General features: G+C 40.3%; 1 protein-coding gene across 14 annotated transcripts in view; it reads right to left on the reverse strand.

Annotated features, from left to right (window-relative positions):
• Nucleotides 1-21,127, reverse strand: part of FNBP1 (formin binding protein 1) — a 116,696-nt gene that overhangs the window by 47,274 nt on the left and 48,295 nt on the right. For all 14 annotated transcript variants that reach the window (XM_026062171.1, XM_026062179.1, XM_026062173.1 and 11 more), the window contains 2 exons: nt 10,494-10,556; nt 9,558-9,662 (listed from right to left, as the gene is read on the reverse strand). In XM_026062171.1, coding sequence (XP_025917956.1) covers nt 9,558-9,662; nt 10,494-10,556 — 168 coding nt within the window. The remainder of the gene's footprint in view (nt 1-9,557; nt 9,663-10,493; nt 10,557-21,127) is intronic.

The raw sequence follows: 21,127 nt of genomic DNA on the forward strand, positions 1-21,127 counted from the left end.
TACGTGAGAGAATGTGAGAGAAGAATTATTGATAGGGAAAGTTCTCAACAGTCCTTGCAAACATACAGTACTATAAAAGCCTTATATACTGACCTGAAATCAAAACTAGTTACTTTGCCTTTGACCAGAGCTCATGAAAGGAAAAGTTAACAGATTAGAGAAAGAGGATATTCACACATTTATGACTGGCATTGCCAATCTTGGAGGAGTGAGAAAATGCTAGGACACTGCCAGGCATAACATGATGCTTCACAGAATTAAAAACCAAACAAATTCCTGTACTGTGTTACCTGCATACACCTTATCCCCCCAAAGTTAGGTTCTATGTGAAAGAAAACTGGTATTTAAGTGTAGGAGAAATTGGGGGGGGGGGGGAGGAGGACAGAGGTACACTTTCTGCCATTTCAGTCTGCAGCAACGGTAAAGAATGAGGGATATTTTTTGCTGAGAACAATTTTCTAAGACACATTCCAGAAACAGCAGCAGGGTCAATAGACACACTGTCTTTTCGGTTTACACAGACAAAAAATGCAACTCCTCAAGGCTGTTGTGGTGGGAGTGATATGAATAACTGAAAAGGGCAGAAAAAAAGCTTTGGCTACTGTTCAGCTGATCCACACTGAGTGGAACAGTTCAACTCCTCAGCAGTTACTCTTATCCAGAGTGGCAGAGTTTCCAGATGAAACTTTGGTGAGACTTGCTTTCTTCTTTTCTCCCTGCCCCCTCCCCTTAAAAAAATAACAGTGCTTGGAAGCATGTGAGATAGATCACACACACTGCCTGCCAAAATAGACCTGTCTTTGGTAAATCCAAGATCAGACTAAAACGCAAACACAAAAAAAAGACATCCCCCCTCAAAAAACCCACCCAAATCTTTCAAAATAAGTTAATGATAAAGGCAGACTCGGAAACACTTCACCAATTTCAGGAATGCTTTCAATTGCTCCCAGATTTTTTCAGCTGCAGCCTCTGGTCCTGCCTACACAGACACTCTCACATAGCTGCTCTCTGCCACGAGTAGGAATTATCACCAAAGGCAGCGGGGCGCCTCCTGGTAGCAGCAACACTGGCAGTGTTTGCAGAATCATTAAGAATAGTGGGAATTCTGCCATGGACTTCAAAACAGGGCCAGGATTTCAGGCTCTGATTTGCATAGCCTCCAAATCAAGCTCCATTGTTTACTGTCTTGCAAGAATCAGTCTGATCTCTCTGAGTTGGCAAGCAAAAAAAGGTTTCAAAATCCATTTTCCTGAAAGCAAGGAAAGTGAGGAGGTAGAATGGGGAGGGCAAAAGAACAGGCAGAAGGAGCAAAAACGAAAAAGGAAAATGAAAGATCATTACTTTCAACACTAGAAAGGATGGAAAAAAAAGTCTGACAGTCTGTGTATTCCTGAAATCCCTCGGCTGAATATAATATACAAATGAGCAAACAGCTGACAGGGAATGGAAAACCTTCATGATCAAACCTCAGGAAACATTATCTATTGCACTAGCATTCCACGTAATTCTGCCAGATTATAAGTGCACACTAACAAGAGAAATGCTGGAGTAATAAAACATCACTGAAGCTCTAATGAGAAAGGTGGACCAAATTTACAGAGCTGGAAGAGCAGCACAGTAAGACACTGTGCAAGGCCCTAACACAGCTCTTAAACTGTTGTGGTCCTATCTGCACTATTAAAATATAGATATATATATATATTGCAACAAGCACTCACCTAACTGTGTCAGTCCTATACTCATCCAACCAGTTCTGCAGCATGATTGCAAATGCAGTAGCTGGCTGATTAACGGGGTCTGACAGCTGCAGGTTAACTTGAACACTTACTTAAGTGAGGCAGCCCAAGACTTGGGATGGTTGGCTTTAGATCTCAGTTCTGCCACAGACTCCCTTGCACAAATTTCCGAGTGCTTCATTTCCCACGTAAAAAGCAAGGGCATAGATATTTCTTTTCCATCATGTCCAATTTATCTCGTCAATTGTGTTTGCAAAATGTTCAGCGTAGTCTAAAGGCTATATAAGAGGAGGACCATCACCTAAGAAATAAGAACAGCAGCAAGTGCCACTGTGGCATACACCAGAAAAGTACCACCACTCAAATATGCTGTTTTAAGGCCCTAATGAATTAATTATGTCCTGAAACCAGAATTTTGTCTTCTTGCACAGCAGTTCTAATGCCACAAAGATTAAATACGCAAATTGCCTTGGTGACCAGGCTGCTGATAGGGAAATCCTTGTTTCCGTGCAGTAGTCAGCCTGCAGTCTGGAGAAATCCACTTCCTTCAGGATAATTAAGGAAAGTCTGAGTTATTACCAAAGAAAGGGGCAGTCGCGCAGTGGGGGGAAGGACATGAGGAATGGAGGGAGGAGGTGACAAGAAGAGAGGTAGCTGGGACAGGGCATGATAAAGGTTAAATGATTTCTGGAAAGCTGTTTAGTTGTACTAACATAAGCAAATTAAATTCTGCAGTGTGTAAACATACGTATTGAATATAAATAATGGAAATTATCCCAAGACTGTATAACAGATTGCTTAGTTCACACTTGGAATACTGGACACAGTTCTAATCATCTTTCTTGGGGGAAGATTTTACAAATACAGGCAATGCACAATGCATAGTCAGAGCTGAAGACAGTTGCTGATATGAATTCGCTAGCTTAAAGCCTAACTTTAGAGCTACAATACATTCACTGTTACATCGAACAGCTTACAGAAAATAAGGTAAATCCTGATGTTTTTGCTTCATTTTCACTTGGTTCTTACACAGGTAAAATAAGCTATTCTAATATTTTGACAGAGTAAGAATGACTACAAATTAGTTTTCCAAGCATCTAAGCATAAACTAATTGCTTTGCATTACCTAAGAAGAATGCTTCTTATATTACACTTTTGATTCAACTAGAGTTGATCCTTAATTCAGAAGCACCTCCTTTCCCTCCTTAACATGTTTGCTCCACAACGTAATCCCCCTCCCAGTAAGGCTGCGTTTCTATGAAACTCAGTCAAATGGCTATGCAGGGCATTACTGAGAGCACTGCTAAGAGGAAATGCAGGTTTGGATGCGTTTCCCTTATCTTATGCTAAAACTGATACTTGTGTTCCTTCATCTCTTACCACCAAACACAGTATCTGCATAGGATACATAAGGATATTAAATTATCCTGCTACAGTCATTAACTCTTTATTTACTAGAAATCAAAACTCATACATTAGTCACGAGTCTAAAAGGAAAACAGATGCTGTATCGTCACTGAGTGTCACTAATGACAAGTTGTAAACAAGGCTTACTATCCCAGAAATGCAAATGACTGTCCTGAGGGACTCCCTGCATTCACACTACATTGCCCATTAGGAAGGAAGCAGTTCCAAAAGGAGATCATCAGATGGCTGCAAAACCCATAAAAACTATGTTAGCGTAAACTAATGGTCTTAAATCATGTTACCAAGGCAAGACTGCTCTTGAATTGATGGGGAATTTGGCCCAAGTCACAAGCAGAGCCGCAGAAGGGTTTAGCCAGTTCCATCTGCAGAGCAAGAGAAAAGCAGCTGCCTAATCAATACATGCAAAACTCACTATGCAGAGAACATGGGGGAAATCGTATGCAACACCTGCCTCTCAAATAAGAAATGCAGAGGCCAGGCCCTCTTGAACTATGTGCTGGACTGAGCCTTATTCACCTAAGCCTGCAGATTGCACTGAGACATTGCTGACGCGCTTTCGTAAAGTCACAGCAGGCAAGGAGAAGCAAAGCCCCTGGAATTATTCACTGCAATACGTGAAAGAATATTCACCGTATTAATGACAAAAATACTGCGGAGCTCTTCCAGCTTCTAACATCATCTTCGCATAGCACTACATTTTCTAAAGTGCTGAGAAATTCAGTATGCCAGTATGCACTGAGTTGGGCCAGAGAAGGAGGGAATAAGACAAGCCCAATTGTCACAGGGCAGATAACTCAGCGCCTCCTGAAAAATTAAGCCCATTAAGCAGTTCTGGTGTGCACAAGGAAGGCACCCAAAATCTCTGGCTGTACTGCAGAGTTTAATGCTGACAGTCTTAACTGATCAAAACCTCGGTGACGTACACTGCCGTAATTTGGCTCTGGGCTAAAAATGTTTCTCTATGGCTTGCCTGAAAGGTTTCAGTGATGCACACTGTATCTTGCTGTACTGTGACCTGTCTGCTACTCTGAAAAAGCATACTGTAAATGGTGTATGAAGGACAGCGCTGAAGCGCAGATCAGAGATTTCTCTGGGGCCTAAGTAAAAACAGCTCGGGTATCCTTCATTGTAAGGACGGGTAAATTCTTAATGAAAAGATTTGTGTCCTGCAGGGCAGCAGCAACCTACAGGCTGGGAGAATAGTTTAACACGACAGTATAACTCCATTTGCCAAGGCAGGAAGATCAGCTTATTCCAAGAATCTTTCTAAATAGCAGTATTTCTACATTTATGTTCAATAAGACCTTGCCAGTGATTCAGCTCATGTCTGCCCAGTGCTGTGTAAGTGGACGTGTCTTCTATGGGCAAGGGGGGAGATACAGACTCTATATTGCATTAAAATTGATAACAAGCACCTGGGGAACATGGGGTCAGAAAAGAGAAGAGAATGAAGCCTCAGCTGTCAAGTGTCAGTGTCTTTCTGTACTTATATTTACCAACTAGAAAATTAATGTCACAGTGATACTACTTTATGAGGTTTTATGGCTTTATGCAAATATTATACCACTCTGGGACTCAAAGAGTCTTGGACAAGGCAGGCATAACCTCATCTGAAAGCCATAGAGAGCAATGGGGAAAGTTCCCAGAGTTTTCAATAAACTTGAAATTACTTCCCTTTGCCTCAGTTTCTCCATTTCAAAGAAAAAAAAAGGGGGGGGAGCCAGTACGTCTTAACTTGTGATTATTAATAAACTCCTAAATGTCTCAGAGGCAGAACAGGAATAAAACCATAAAGTTTTTTCCTCTGTTTTCAGATATGACACAGTATGAGAAAGAAGAGAGGAAAGCAGCAGCATCATTTTCTAAAAAAGGAAGGGTACAATAATTCTGTATTTTGGAGTAAGTTTGATTTCAAACTGACAGCTCCAAAAGCTCAAGCAGCTATAAGAACGTAAGGAAGCAAACTGAACAGGAAAACCCCACAGCACCAGAAGAGATGTCAGAACATCACAGGATATGAATAAAATCTTAAAACAAACTCAACCTTTCGGGGTGCGGGTCAGAGACTTGCTGAATATGAACCAGTTGAAACAAACAAACAAAAAACACTCCAGAAAAAAAATAAAACAAAACAAACCACACAAGTTTATAATAGCAAAGCCAGGAGCTTCTCAGTAGGTGAGAGTTAAGGTCAAGTTTGCTCTTCAAGTCTTTTACTACCTCCTAAATCCACAAAACATTTATATTAATCTCAAAACTGCTTGAGGTGGAATCCTCCTAACACAACAGAAACAAAAACTAGGTGAAACTAGGTGATTAGCCCTGACTTCAGGATTGCAGTGCTGGGAACTCACACGGAGCTCAGTTTATGCTGCTCAAAGCTGAAGTGAATGTTATTTTCTGGCAAAACGATTATTAGCTAGGACCCCAACACATGGCTGTGCTACTCATCAGCAAATGGGCAGACCCTGCCCAATACTGAGTATCTCCTGCAAAGTGTCATCCTCCCCTTCAATTGCTATGCAAATCAAAAGCGGCAAAAGCGCTCATCCCCTCCCACGGTCGGCCTCAACCACTTCCTCTTTAAAAGCAGATTCTGTAAAACGTACTTTGAAAAGAAACCTTTAGAAAAACCAGTTGACTAATTTATTTTTTTTTTTAATTGCGTGAAGTCTGCAAAGACCCCACTGGGTGCCCCGTTATCCCATAAAGATGTCAGCATTTTAGCGATTGCAGCTCCAAAGCGAAGGAACAAACACTAGAGCGCTTCCTTATATGTACACTGACTCGACACTGGTGACAGGCACTGTTTCCCCAAATGGTCAAAAAATTAAAGCAACTCCGCTGTGGTTTTTGAAAGAGAACTCCTTTAAAAGCATCCATGCCACCCCCATCCAAATGAAGCTAAAGCCTGCAGTGATACCTATAAGCTTTCCCACTGCTAGCATCAACATGTTACGCAGTTTACTTAGTTTATGTACTTTCACAGTACGGCTTTTTGCAACATGGTTTTCTACTCTCACTCTGCTAAACTGAACTGACAATGTTTGTGCCAACCTGCACTGTGCGCTCACACTTGCGCATCCTCTCTGCGGATGTCGGCTGCTTGTAATTTAAAGGCTCAGTGCAAACACGGGAAAGGGGACTCAAGGGTCCTAAATCTACTCCCCTTTTTTGATTCCTGCATAAAGACTGTGACCATCACCAAGATCTGAACAGTCTTTTGCTCTGTGTAACCAGCACCAAAAAAGGAGATGGGAGGAAGCAAAGCTAAATGCCCTGCTATCTTTTATATCAACTACCAAACGGGCTGGCTGCAAAGCTGAACAAACCCATAATGGCCATAGAAGCGGCAGAAATGGCACGTACCCTACATGCATCAAACCTGAGCTGGTTCTGCATGAGCAGCTTGGATCTCCACGCACAACACCTGTACTGCCCACCCAGCTCTGCCTCTAAGTACAAAGTTGAGGCCCTTCACCATCCTTTGGTTAAACAGTCCTGGAGCCTGAAGAAACAAGGAGGAAAGTAACTCTGAATTTGCTTCTCTACCACTATTCTGGTTACTTAATCCTAGCAAGTTGTAATACCAAGAGCTATCCCTTCGGCAAGGCCATTTTAAGTGCTGGTAAGCGGCAGCTCTATCATAGAATTTCCTGCTGCACTTCTCAAAGGCTACTGCGATTGAAAGGCAGAAGCGCTAGCAGTTCAGAGCCTCATATGGTTCTCCTGCCTCAAAGCATTACGTGCATTAGGGAGTTGCAGTTTTATATAGATAGATACCTGTCATTATGATCACTGCAGAATTTTAATTCCATTACTCTGTAATGCGTGATGCAAAAAATAGCTCTAGTGTTTTCTCATATTTGCAGGTACAAGCTAAAGTAGCCAAGGTGTCAATCTCAAGCCTAAGAAATGAGGGCAACTGATCACATTGCTTGAAGAGCACCTTGTTCGGCCGACAAGTGAATAGCACTGGCTTTGAACACAGCCAAATTGTCTGCTTCTCTGGCCAGAAGGATTTCTGGGAGCAAGACTGCAGCAACCAAGCCATAAGGGGCAAGTGAAATCAGAAGCACTGCAATAGGAGGAGGAAAGAAAAAGTCATCATCTTGCTTTATTTGAAGCTGAGCAGTTTCTGCATCTCCCTGGAGCAAGTCAGTGAGAGCTGCCCCCAACAGCAGTGCTTGGTTAAACAATATCCTATTTTGCACTTGGGAGTTATGTAACAGCAGTCCCAGTCACATGGGCAAGGGGCAGCAAAGAAAGGGCATTATTCAGCCTGACAGGGATGAACCCAGTTTAACACATGCACTTAGAAAACACTGTTCTCTCTGTTCAGTAATATTATTTCACATTCCACTCGTTTTGATAACCTTTTCCTTCTCCATCTACCCCACTGACTGACAGCATAACTGGGAAGTCGACTAATGCCTTCTCCAGAGATTAGCCAACACACATCACTGCCCTAGCAGACTCTTTTTTTTTTTTTTTGCCTTCAAGATGCCACTGAGCCTACTTTGCAATAAATAAATTACAAATACATACAACACAGAGCTAAGGAAATTCAGAAGGGAAGTCCCTCTGCTCCATTCTACAGGGAAAGGACGTAAGGGCAAAGATTGCCTCCTGGAATTTACCTAACATTCTCTGATATGTAACCATTACGTAGCCTTTCACTCTGGCCAAAAAAAGCCAGCATTAGAAACAGATGTAGAACTAAGAGAATCACTTCATACAGATAAAGCAGAGATGATCTTTCCCTGGCAGAAAAAGTGCATGTGGCATTACATTTTCAACGTCCCTGTATACGCATTCATCCGTAAAGTACCCTGGTAAACCCAGAAGGTGATACGGAATTAAAAAAAGATAAGATGACAGGCGTATTCTTTTCTTTGATATTCAATAACACTTCCGAGGAAATTTTCCGAGCTTGTTTTTCATTTATTGTCCTTACTTCTAATATATGCATCCTTGATGCTATCTGCTACCCAACTTCCATGATGCTCAGCATACTGGGAACATTTTAAGATTACACAGATCTAAGGAAAACTTGAACTTGATAGTTTTGCAGAATTGAATTAACAGAGTGGAATGAAGTGGACTTTTTGAAGAGCAAAACCTACATGTTACAATGGAAATTTTGGGCTATAAATCATTCCTTATGTATAATTTAGTTTCCTTTCCTGCTCCTGCAGCAAAAGGCTTGGTATATTTAACTTGAGGGCCCCCCCCCCCCCTTTTCCTTTTCTCATTAAAGGAATCCCTTGTAAACTCAGATTTCAATGCTAGAGATCTTCACATAAAACAGTAGTGCCTCTGACACTATGGTCTGAACTTTACACAAGAATTTAATTTCAGCAAAGAGTAAAATGAAGACAGAACACTTCTGGTCTGATTTTCCACAGGTGCTAAGTTCTACACTATTTCAGGGTACACAATTGAAACGTGCATATCATACCATGTTTTGACCTGCTCAAATGTCCTGTTTTCTACCTATGTGAATCAAACTTTCATAGAAGACAAAACTACCCCTACACATTGCAGCAATCTTAATCAGAAATACCACATTATATCATCTGAGCAGATGTGCAACACCAAGAACAGAAGCAATTTAAACGTGCCTTCTCCCTCCCCGCTGCTTTCTTAAGTTACAGGGGCATCACTGGACTTTGATTCAGAATTGGATGTGCAGAAGGATGTACAGTGTTCAAACATCTAACTAAAGAGAGAAAACACTAAACAGCACTGAAACATTTAAATGTATGTTCAAAGTTAAGTATCAGCTCAGAAGCTTTGCTGAATTGGGGTCAATGTGAGAAAGCCACAAACAGCTCTGCAACCAGACAGCAAATGTGAAATAAAAATAAAAGCTACATGCCATCTGTGACAAACAAGAATTCCAGGATTCTCCACAACATGAAAAGCTGTCCTGCTGTAAACCTAGCATCAGAACAGCCATCCTGGCAATATTTCACTGCAACCGACGACATCAGGACATCTGAAGCGTTGCTCAACAACACATGAAGTCTGGTTCTACCTGAATCGCACAACATGTGGGTAACTGCAAGCACCTGTTGTCTTTGGGGAGTCCTCGAAAGCTTATCTGTCACAGAATCTGGGCTTTTAGTTAAAACTCATTTTGCATAAACTTATTTGGAGCCACATCAGCTATGTTAAACTGAGATACCATTACACTGAAGAAATTTGACTGTATCTGTTTACAATTTTTATGCAAATGCAGGCCCCTGCAGAGATATCTCTATTTTTATCAGCCTATGAACTGACTTAAGCAAGGTATTAAGCCTCAGAGGGTTTATACTACCAGCAGGATTAAGGAATTGATCCTACCACATCCTTGCTTACAGATAGGCTCTCCTCCCTCTGGCTTACCTTTTCAACATCTGCTTTTGTAACATTGATGTCAGCATCCATTTTCTCAAAATACTGCTGTGCTCTATCAGCTTCTTTGCAATCACGTTCAAACCGCCTTTTACTCTGAAAAAGAAAAATAGAAGCCTTTGCTCTGAAAAAGAAACACGATTTGAAAATCAACCTAAAATCCTGCCCCTAAACTGATTTGCTGTAACTATTGCAAGGAGATTTTAGGACTAGCTTGTTGACATTGGCATATACTTCCACATTAAAGAACTGCAAAAACAAAGTTGCCATAAATACATTTTTTGCTCCAATCTTCACACATCATAGGTATTTCAATGTTTTCCCTATTAACACCAACATCTCTTCTGCTCTAGTCTTCCAAATCACTCCTTTCCTACATTTAACTCCCTCATTTTTAGAATACACAAGCAAGCTACTAAGATGCACGCATTTGCAAGTGGGACTTTTAGTTACTACTGTCTCCTTTCCTTATCCTCTTCTCTACTTAGTTTCTCACATGTTCATACAACAAATGCTGAGGCCCAAATTCAGATGTATTTACTTTTGAGGAGCAGCACCTTAATCAAGAGATGGTCCTATTCAAGGTATTCAGGCAGTAGGAAGCTATTCAGCTTATAGAGGAATATCTAAAGAGAACCTTAGGGACTCTGAGTTTCCAGGAACACTTAACACACTTTTCCAGTCATATCAAATGAAATGCTACTCATGATACACACAGATCCCAGGGAAAGCCAAATGTACCATTAAATCAGACTCTCTCATGCCTCCCAGTGTATTTAAGACAGCAGGGTTTAAAATATCACATTTCTTCAGTTTTCAGAGCTTTTATTCATATACCCTCCTTTTTCAAATGTCACGTTTGGAACAATGTCTATGAAAACAGTATAAAAATGGCTTAAATGTCACATCTCAGAAGTTTCCACTTACTGCTTCAAGTTGTTTCCAGCAAGTTTCAATATGCTGTTGTGCCTTTCGGCCATCATGGAAGTGCTGTTTAGAAAAAGAAAGAAAAGAAAAAGAAAACATTTTGAACAACAAAAGAACAAACAGCCAATTATGTTCAAGAAGCTCTAGAGAAAAAAACAGAAATGATTCTGACAGCTGTGTTCTGCAGCTCTGGAAAATTGAGCAGGTGTACGATGACTATCTAATGTCTCAGCAGGCTGCAGATGTATATTTGCATCAATTATAGTGGTTATTTAGACAAAGTCTAATTAATCCCTTTAGCAATTCTACCTTGCATTGTTCACTGTAACTTGTAATTATTGGTTTCCTATACTATGAAATCTTAAGTACTTTTATCTGAAGAGGATCTCTTTGGTTACTGACTGAACACTAGAGCTGAATTAAAATTTCTCTCTACATGGAATTTACCAAGACGCCACTGATTGACATATTCTAGCAACTGATGTTTGCCCTGATTTTCATTAAATCTCAACATGAAAATCTTTTCTTCCTAGTTACTGGCTGTGTTTGAGAAGCCAGCTGTTTGTTGCTTTTGAGAGGTGTTCAACACTTTGCGTCCCTCCAGATACCTTCCTCTCCCATACATTTGGGTGTGCGTGTGCGCGCGCACGCGCATTAACGTGCTAGAGAAGTTCTGAAATGTCAGCTACATACTAAACGATAATGTTCTTCAAAACATAGGAACTTCTTACATGAACAGTGCACAGCTGCCTTTTGCAGCAAGAATCTTTTAGTTAGTCAGTTTAAATAACAACTCTTAGCCCTTACACAATACTCTTTATTTAAGAATCTAATATGCTTTAGGTATTATTATTCCCTCTATCTTGTTTGCCTCGCTTTTCCTGAAGAGAAGCGATTTGTTCAAGATCACTGTGTGAGTCAATGAAAGCTGTAAATAGAGATCATGAATTCTAATGTAGTCCCCAACTGACTGCTAGAACAGGTTGCTCTCCTTACAAAACATCTTTCAAAATAAATAATACAGAAAAACTATTAATAGGAAGAGAGAGAGGCCTTTCCACTGTATTATTTACTGGCAACCAGGATGTTTTATTCAAATACAAACAGTTTCACCCAGTAAGCTTAAAAGCTATAGGTCTCACATGGCCAGAGTCCCACTACAACTCACCAAAATTGATACATCGTCTGGCCCATGCATCAACCACCATTACATATATTTTATGCAAATATTATATTAAAAAAGTTTTAGCTTCAGAACAGTAACCTGCCACAAACTGCCAAGATTAGAAGTGCCTGCAAGCATTTTAGTTGGCTGCTACTGGGTTTCCTGCATCTTCCACTAAAGCAACTGGTATTTGCCTGCATCAGAGGCAGGATTCTTGAGTAAACGTGCTAGTGACATTTCCTAGCAGCCTTTCTGACCCCACCAGACAAGCCAGCCCTAACACATATGAGAAGTAAACTTTCACAGGCTGAAAACCATAATTCTGTCTCATGCAATGTCCAATAGACTTCTATTGCCTTAAAATCACAATAACCTTCAGCTTAGCTGTGCGAGCAGGAGAGCAGCACACCATTCTGGGTGCTCCAGACACCACCACCTGCAGTGCCAAAGCTCGGCGAGCAGGGACACTTACCTACTGCTGAACGTGGGGGCACGCTACAGCTTTAGGGGCGAGTGTTTATGTAAAAATTCTTGGCGCGCAGAAGAGAGGCACGATGTCAGCAACACTTAATTATGGGTACGAGGAGCGCTGGGCTCTGCCTGCCGTGCTCCTACCTATGGGAAACGCTGCGTGCGAAGCAGCCAGGCCATAAAAGGCAGCACAGCGGAAAGGCTGGCAGCGCTGCAGAGCCGTCCTTCGCCATTAACCCTGGAGACGCTTGGGCAGTTCAGACCTCTACCTCCATCCCAGGCTTCTCCAAAAACTCATTCACTGCTTTGTGACGTGATAAAAAGTATGTAACTGTAAAACTGCTGGGGGGGGGGGGGGGGGGGGGGGAACACGACTCCAAGTGGAATTTGGTTCCTTTTGTAAATTCTCATTTCCTTTAAAGTCTGCATGTGACTGAGATACTGCATCTTCCTTGCTAAAGGGCTTTGAAACGCTCCTAATTTCAGGCCTGCCTTTGTAATTAAGCGTTTCAGAAAACGGTCCAAATGCGCAATGAAAACAGTCCCAAGGAACAACTGCAATTTAACACTGCATTTTTAAACACTTTGCTAGTGAGCATGGAATATGTGGAAATTTTTAACAGTGAAGCTGCAAGTAAAATTACTCGGCTGTCTTCAGACTGCACTTCCCGCCTCCAGCCACGATCCTCCTTTGCGTGCTTCCCTGTTCTCTGTCTCTGACTTTGCTGGAGAGTATGAAGGGACTTGATTCGGGAACAGCCAGCCTGCTTGAAACCTAGTCCTGTCATTGATCCATAAGCCTTGGGGACGGACGGACAGACAGACACACACACACACACACGCCCCAACATGCCAGGTTAATTTAACAGAACGCAACTGTTAAATTTATCTCCCCTGGGTGGGATGATAAACCTGAAATCAAAAGCATATCAGATAAAACTAACTTGAGTTCATATTTTTAAACCACTTTCAAGCTAATCAACAACGTAGTTTTAATCTTGCATAAGCCATTCATCCTATTTCCAAATTTACTTTCTCTGCAAACCAAACTCTACAAACTGCTTAAATTACATGGGAAAGCAGCAGTGAGCCTGGGCAGTAAGACTCCGTTCTCTTCAGATTTTGCTACTTTCTTGAGAAACTCCTTTACAGGAATGGAGCAAGAAGACGTAAAATGGGCATTACTGAGGATTATTGAAGAGTAAAACTGAGGAAAATGTCTTATGATGTGGAGTGACAGTCTGATGTATACAGGTGCATCACATTTTTAGGATTTCACTGAAATACTGGTATTATTTCAACTATTTTCTAAATATATTTACAACCCAAAATTCTTTTTGTGTTATCACATATACATCCTCGCTACAAGAGAGACAGCCACACGTGATAATAGTCATATGTATTGAGTGTACTTTTATTTCTGCAAATCCTTTATCCTCAAAGAACAATCTCTGTCTTCCGAAAATTCATTTTTAAATAAAGCATCTAAGTGATAGTAGCTAGTACCTTCCAGCTACCTATATTTCTTCAGTACCCCCATTTTATAGATAAGAGAATCAAGACAGTACGATTAAGCGATCTGCTTAAAGTCATACAGGAAGCCTCCTGTTTCCGCAGACCCTGTACTATCCTCAACTTCTGCAAACTCACTTCCTTTAACAGACTTGAAAATCTTCTGATGCAGCGAAAGTCTTCCTGCTCTCTGTTTTGGTATTTAGTAAAAATAACTTGAAGATTTTTTTTTAAGATTTAAGAATTTTTTCTTGATGAGGTTTCAAAATAGAAGTTCTAAAGATTTTTTTTCTAATCAAATAAAAGATTAATTGGTTAATCTACACTTGGTGATTCAGAAAATTGAAACATGACAAATGATTTAGTAAGTCATATGGAAAACTACCATCCCTAATTAGTCATACACATTTCAGCAGCACAGTTGCAGTGATGTGCTTACAGCAGTTGATAAAGTAAAGAATATTGCCTTTCTTTCCAAATTGAATGCTCAAACTGCACCCTAATCAGGCTTTCTATTTAAAAACACTCAGATTACAAGCAAGACACTAAATGAATGCATCACACTTCAAACATGCCAGAAAGACATCTGCAACAGTGGTGGTGGTGGTTTATGGACCATGATTTCCTCCAGACTCCTTTCTTCTATATCCACCCCAATCAAAGCACATGTAAAAGAGCAGTGCAAAAATATATGTTCTTAGCTCTGCTGCAGATTAAAAAAACAAAAAACAGTGAAACAGACTATGAAAAACAAAGTCCTTTAACAGAAGAAAATACAAGGGGAACACGTAACAAGAAAAATGTTCTTTTTAAAAGCACTGTTCCCCCAAACAAAGTGCACAATTTTCAGATGTTATGAGGCCCATGCTACAACCTTAGCTCACACGAAAAACCACAAGCAGGTAAATTCTGTGTACACTAAAGTGAAAGTTTTATTTTCATGAATGTTCATTGCTCCATTTCCCCAAATCCCCTTTTAACCTATATTTAGGGCATCTAAATAGGCTAGCAATCACCATACCAACTTTAAGATTTCTCTGAAAAATACTTTATCCAAGCATTAGACCTACTAAATAGCTTAAAACATAGCACTATCCAAAACCAGACCATACTGGCTGTACGACCACTGCTGTCCTCCTTTTTTGTGAGTTAAAACACAACATAACTAAGACATTGCAGGTTGCTCTCAACCATCCATATTTGGCCACATTTTCACTGGATCTCTCCATCCATGACTGAGCTCACAGGGTAAGGCCCAATAATCTAGGTTTTGGGTGATCTCACAAGAGCTGTGAAGACTTGAGAGATTTTCAGCACACTATTAAGTTGCTCATATGAAAAGACTGTGGATTAGATCAACTTTTCAGAATATAAAGAATATTTTTTAAAAACCTCTTAGCTCAAGAAATACTCAGTTGCAGTACTGATTTGAAGGAAAGGAAGAAGAGTTTTAGGAGGAACAGGGAACCCATGTAAAGGCACACTGTATGCTTAATTCCTTTTTATTTTTAAATCAAATCATACGAGTCTGTATGCTCCTTCCATTGCCACGCTGACTGGGTTTGTAACAGCTGTGGAGAAATCGTGGCTGCAGCGCAATCAAAAACAAAACTCTCATTGACTTTTGCTGGGCTCAGATTTCATCCATGGCGATCAAAACGCTGAGAGCAGCTAGTGAGTTACCTACAACACAGCGCCTGTCACTGCCAACACTGTTACAATAAGGAGCAGTGGGATATTTTTGCTAAACTTCCTTGCTACACAAAAGGGTATACATAACCGCACTATTCACAAGAGCTGGCAACAAAAGCTTGGTAGAAGATGCCTCTTAGCTTCTTTCCGACCTTTTGAGCACATTAGTAGAAAAGCAAGATGCAGCTAAAAGTATCTTACGAAGGATATTACAGTCCGATGATTTTGCTGAGGAACTGTTGTCCAATTTTAAATGAAAGGATTGCCCAAGTCACACAGAACACCAGCAAGATGACAGGGATGCTTATGCCATATCAAAAACTGACCATCTGAAACATTTTATTTATGAAAGGCTATAACAAAGCAGCCTTGTTTTTCCCAGGGAAGTAAATAGCAATTGACCCCATGGATTAAATTTAAGATTTGTGCATCTACAGTCTGTTTATATTAGAAGTAGACAGAAAAAATAATCTTTGTTAATTTATATGCACAGCACATGGTTCATTTGACTACATCCTATCTGTGAATTTTCAAAAGAGATATGGAACAAAGCCTCTTCATTTTCTTTATTTCCTTTTTTCTGTGTTCAAACTAGATCATACTGAAAAACCAGTTGCCTTTGACTTATAACTGGCACTCTCAGTTTATATCAATAGTCAGTGGAGTTTAGTACTATTAATGTGGCAATTCCTCCTTCAGTCTAAACTCTATTTTTGTTACAAGTGATTCCTAAAATAATGACCAGTGATTAAAGCATATACGGAGACTGAAATTAGAGAACACTTATTTTTCCTCCATTTTCCCAGTTTGTTTAAATTTTGCAATAAACCTTGTTAAATGTTTTTCTTCTGACCTGCAAAGACAGGAAACTGCCTCTAGAGAAGAAATCTTTGTTTCCAAGAATAGCAATATGCTCTTGAGGTCTTATCTCTCTCATTTATAACAGTAGCATAAGCAAGACACAGTCCCGTGAACAGTGACATGAAATACATGACTATATTTGCACGCTTTAATTCTTAATATTATGGTATAACCCCACTCTCCTGGGCCATCTTCAAAGCATGTATTACTCTTTGTAATATGCCACCATCAACTAGGTCTACCATGACACAGATTATATGAATATCTAATCAAAATTGATGTTAATTGGACCAGAATTGTCTCCTCCTGAAGTGACACATTTCAAAGGAACCACAGTTATAGACCACTAAGACCAAAGTTTCTCAGGCTTCAGACAAAGACTCTATCAGCTGCACAGGACAAACAGAACTAGTTGCTCATGCCTACTAGGAGATAGGCCAACAGGAACAGTAATAAGAAAACAATCATAAAGCTAAAAGATACTTCCTGGCAGTAATATTTATGATAACTTGCTGTTTCATGCTACATATGACAGCTTAAGTCCTTATATAGAAATTTTGCTGGAAATCTTTACTCAGTTCTGAGTAATTTCTTCTAAAGTATGGAGGCAACTATGCATTGCACTCTTATTCTCAGCAGAGCAGCACTGCCAAACAACTCCGCGGGAGCAAAGCTACAGGGATGCTGGCAGGAGCCTGCGAGGCTGGCCCGCTCTTTGAGTGGTTCTGCTGAACCATCTGGCTTCAAGGCAGCAGGCCAGAAGGGCTGGCAATGGATTCTGTGAGCTCAAATACAAGCATGCCAGTTCATTTGGAGAGTGTGTCCCCCACCCTCAAATCCTTTCTATGGGACTAATCATGTCCTTAAAAGCTGTGCACTCAGCTGTAAGAGATCTAACCCATGGGCTTCTCAAAGGGTGATCCATTGTTAATACTAAAAACTAGGGAGGAAGAAGAGATGATGTTTGGTTTTTAAATCCTTCAACAAGGGCTGGAATAAAGGAACACAGTATTGGCCTCTAGTTCTTCTAGTTCCTAGTAAACACTGCCTTCCAGATCTTGCCAACAAGTTTCTTTTCCACTGATCCAAAACCAAGAGATGCCATCAAAACCAAATGTCTCCACCCTCCATAAAGATGGTATCTGTGACAATTCTGTGCAAGCCTTGCAGTGATAAGAAAACTAGATGATGTACAACTGATGCCCCAACAGGCAAAGAAATACCTGATAATTCTTTAGATAGCTTCCACCTTTTAGATGTTTTCATATAGTGCTAATGTACAAGTACACCCACACGTGTATTAAGACCTGCATCAGGTATAAAAAATACTGAATGTTTAGCTGGGGTTTTAGTTAACATGTCCACATATCACATGCATCTGAGGCATCAGATAAACAGCATTTTCACACAATTAGGGTACGTACTACTACCACAGTTTTATCTTTGCTCTTTCACTCTCATTAAAGGCCCATCCCAATGTCTGTCCGGATAAAGCACAAAGGGAAAACCACATACACTGCCTATACTCAATCTCTTTCTCCCTCAGGTTTTTCAGTTACGCACTGAGCAGGAAGTGTTACTGTGTATAGAAGGTAACTTTCATCTCATCTCTAACAGGTTGTTGCTGTGCGGTACAATGTTCAGCTTAATTCACAGAAAATGTAAGCTATATCAACTACATTTTGTTTTCATGATGAGAATCCTTCTTGCAATAAATAGGAGTTAATTTAAAGGACTTCAAGGCCTTCAAAATGGGGAAAAACCTATGTTAATTCCAGTGCTTTAAACTTTAACCCTGCTAACAATTTAAAGTTCACATTGTACCTTTCAGCTGGACTGGATCTTCCTATTAGTTTCCCACCCAAAAATGTTTGGAAAACTTTGATAATAAACACTTCCTTTTTTTCCATCCCAAAACAGTCTTTCAAAGATCATTTGTGTTGTTTGGTGATGGAGGTCTTGCCACAGTGACGTGGAATTCAATCATGCACATCCGGCCTCAAGAGGAAGGTAGATGGGACATGACCTTCATATGTAGCTTAGGACCAAAAGGTCATCTTTGAGGCAGCTATCAAGATCCTGGTTGAAGATGAGAATTACTCACGCGAGGGCACAGACACACTAAGATCAAGAGAGCGCAAGAAGAAGTGAAAGTGAGGAACCTATACTATGATGAGTTTCACTTCACTGGACATCTGGGAAGAACTGAAACAGCGCAAGGAGTTCTCCCTCCTACATGCTCTCACACTGCACATGAAAAACAAGCAGGATGTAAGCATAGCTCCACAGTGACTGCAAGGGCAAAAAACCATCTGTAACTGTAAATATTTAGGTGGACTATCCTATGGAAGAAAGATGCATAATGTGATAAAACTGGGAACACTGATTGACCTTTGCTGCTAAAGATATTTAAATTTCACAAAAATAGTCTTTGACTGATTTTTCTTACAGCCTTCTGATGATCAAAACAACATCATGCAACAAAGCATGTGATCCGTCATAGCATAAAGGCAACCCAGAACTGTCCCAAGCTCCAAACTACGCCAGAGAAAAAGGAGGTATCTGTCTTTTCAACAGCAGTGCCAAACCATCATGAATTTGCAAACTGTCCCACTTGTCCAACCTCCAAACTGTCCTGCCAGATATTGATGAGCTGCTTCCTCCCATATTATCACCATTAGCAACTATCATATATGGAAAACATTATACAGGCAGCCATCAGTTACACCTTTCACAGCACTCAAACAAACCCAGCATACCTGAAAACTGGATATGAGATGAATTTTACCCAGCACAGAACCAATATAAGGCTTTATACAACTAGTAGGTTCTGTGTTGCCTACTTACAGGTTATGGCTCGTACTGGTCAAGGGGGAAAACAAAGTAGTATGATTCATTGTTTGTGACTCCTATCATCTGCTGGTGTAATTCCACTTTAATCAATAGAGCTAAATGAGCATGGAAATGGAGTAACACAGTCATGCATCAAAGTCCACATGTTTAAAAATCACTACCCTCAACTCCCATGCCCTCTATTAAACACATAATCCCTGTTGTATCTCAAAGAAGTTCCCGTTGGAAATGGAACCTCTGAAGACTGATAGATTTGCCTGACCACTTTCTACCATCATGCCCAAGTACACCTTTTACATGTTTATGACACCTCTGTATATCATTCCTATCTCCCAGGTGGAGAATTATGGCAAAAAGAGCAAAAGTCCCTATCTGTCTCAGTCATACTGAAACAACTGGAAGTTCATACCACTTTAAAAGTATTAAGACACCTGAATGACTCAATCCAGATGACACAAGAGCCTGTGAACAACAATGTAGATCTCCCCATTCCTACCTGTGGCGCTAGTCCCAGGTATGATCATTTTTACTCATAGCTGATAGCAACTTCTAGCATGCCAGCTGATTACATACAAAGCAGTGAGTCTGCAGAACTTCTGGAAATCCCAAGTCATTCATCAATTTGTAACATCAGAGGTTTTGCAAGAGTATCAAACCTCTGTGATATTTACACAACAACCACCTTCCCCTCCTGCAGATACCAGCATGATCGATGTATTCTTTGTGTTTTACAGTATGAAGTAAGAGAGACTATGTACAAAAAAATGCCTGAAGGCAAAAGCAGTTTTCTTTTCAACACCACTTGCTCACAGATGAGAAATCTATGGGAATCAGACAAGGATTCATAGTATATGTAGTTTATATTCATGTTACAACCACAAAACCAGCCACTGTGACTGACAACTGTCTTCTGATAAAGGCTAAGTTATCAGGAACAGCAGGTAAATTTACCATCATTTGTTTTTTGCTGTTCCCTTGTCACTGGCTACTATCCATAGAGTCCATATATTATTTGAAGCTTGTTATATGTTGGGTGTCACAGCTTGTTATATGTTGGGTGTTATATGTTGGGTGTCAATAATTTGTCTGTCATTTACCCATTAGATATTTACATGAGCCATATTTACTACAAAAGTCCACAAACAACAACAAAAAAACCCGATACAGTTACTGCTTGCATTCTTTACAAGAAAGATACCAAGTCTCTCTTCATTTTACTTTAAAAGTCTAATAGATATTCCAGTCACCTTATTGGCATTAACTGACATGGGTTTATATACTTTTACAATTGCAAATAAAACATTACAAGTGACAGAAGAATGCTGTACTAGAATGCCCCCTTCCCCTCCCCCCCCCTTTTTTTTTTGGCTTTGCAGTCTTTTCTTGCTGTTCCTTTTGCCCTGTCCTCTCCTCTCTTTTCAACCATTAGCAAAACCCTTATGATTGTGCCTACCAGTAAGACTAGAACCGGCAGACAGCAATGCTACAGAATCCATGCTGAATAAAAGGCCATGGAAATAGTTGAGAAAATATTGCTCAGAGCTACATGTAAAATAGCCTTCTGTGCTGCTGCCCAAATATAACGTCCCTAAAAGATTACACGCCACTCTGCAAATGAAATTAGTTCTCCTGCTGACAGACTTGCTATCCTACTACCTCTATTTCAGGCTCTGGTCCTGCACACCACTTTAACACTTGTTTAACATTTAGTGGAACTATACATAAATGCGTAAGTTCTGCTGAACTGAGCAAGAGAACTTTGCACTCTCCATAATGGACTGACAGTTTGGCTTCTGTCTGGAAATGGAATACAGTGGACTGACTCCCCCTTGCCTTGTTGCACTTTGCTTAGTCATTTATACCTGAGTTATGAGTATTTGTGCCAGTAACACTTGAAGTCTATTTTATGCCCACTCATCCCAGGGATAAAAAGGTTCAAGGCAGGGAAGAATCATGTTTCAGCTATATGCCTTTCAGAGCTGGTGACATGTAAATTAACCAGCTTTGAAAACATACCACAGAAGGCACGTGAGTTCATAAACTGCTACCTAAAATGGAATGCTAGCATAAAACTCTTAAT

This window comes from Apteryx rowi, unplaced genomic scaffold (assembly GCF_003343035.1).
Source record: "Apteryx rowi isolate R43461 unplaced genomic scaffold, aptRow1 scaffold_19, whole genome shotgun sequence".
Classification (NCBI taxonomy): Eukaryota; Metazoa; Chordata; class Aves; order Apterygiformes; family Apterygidae; genus Apteryx; species Apteryx rowi.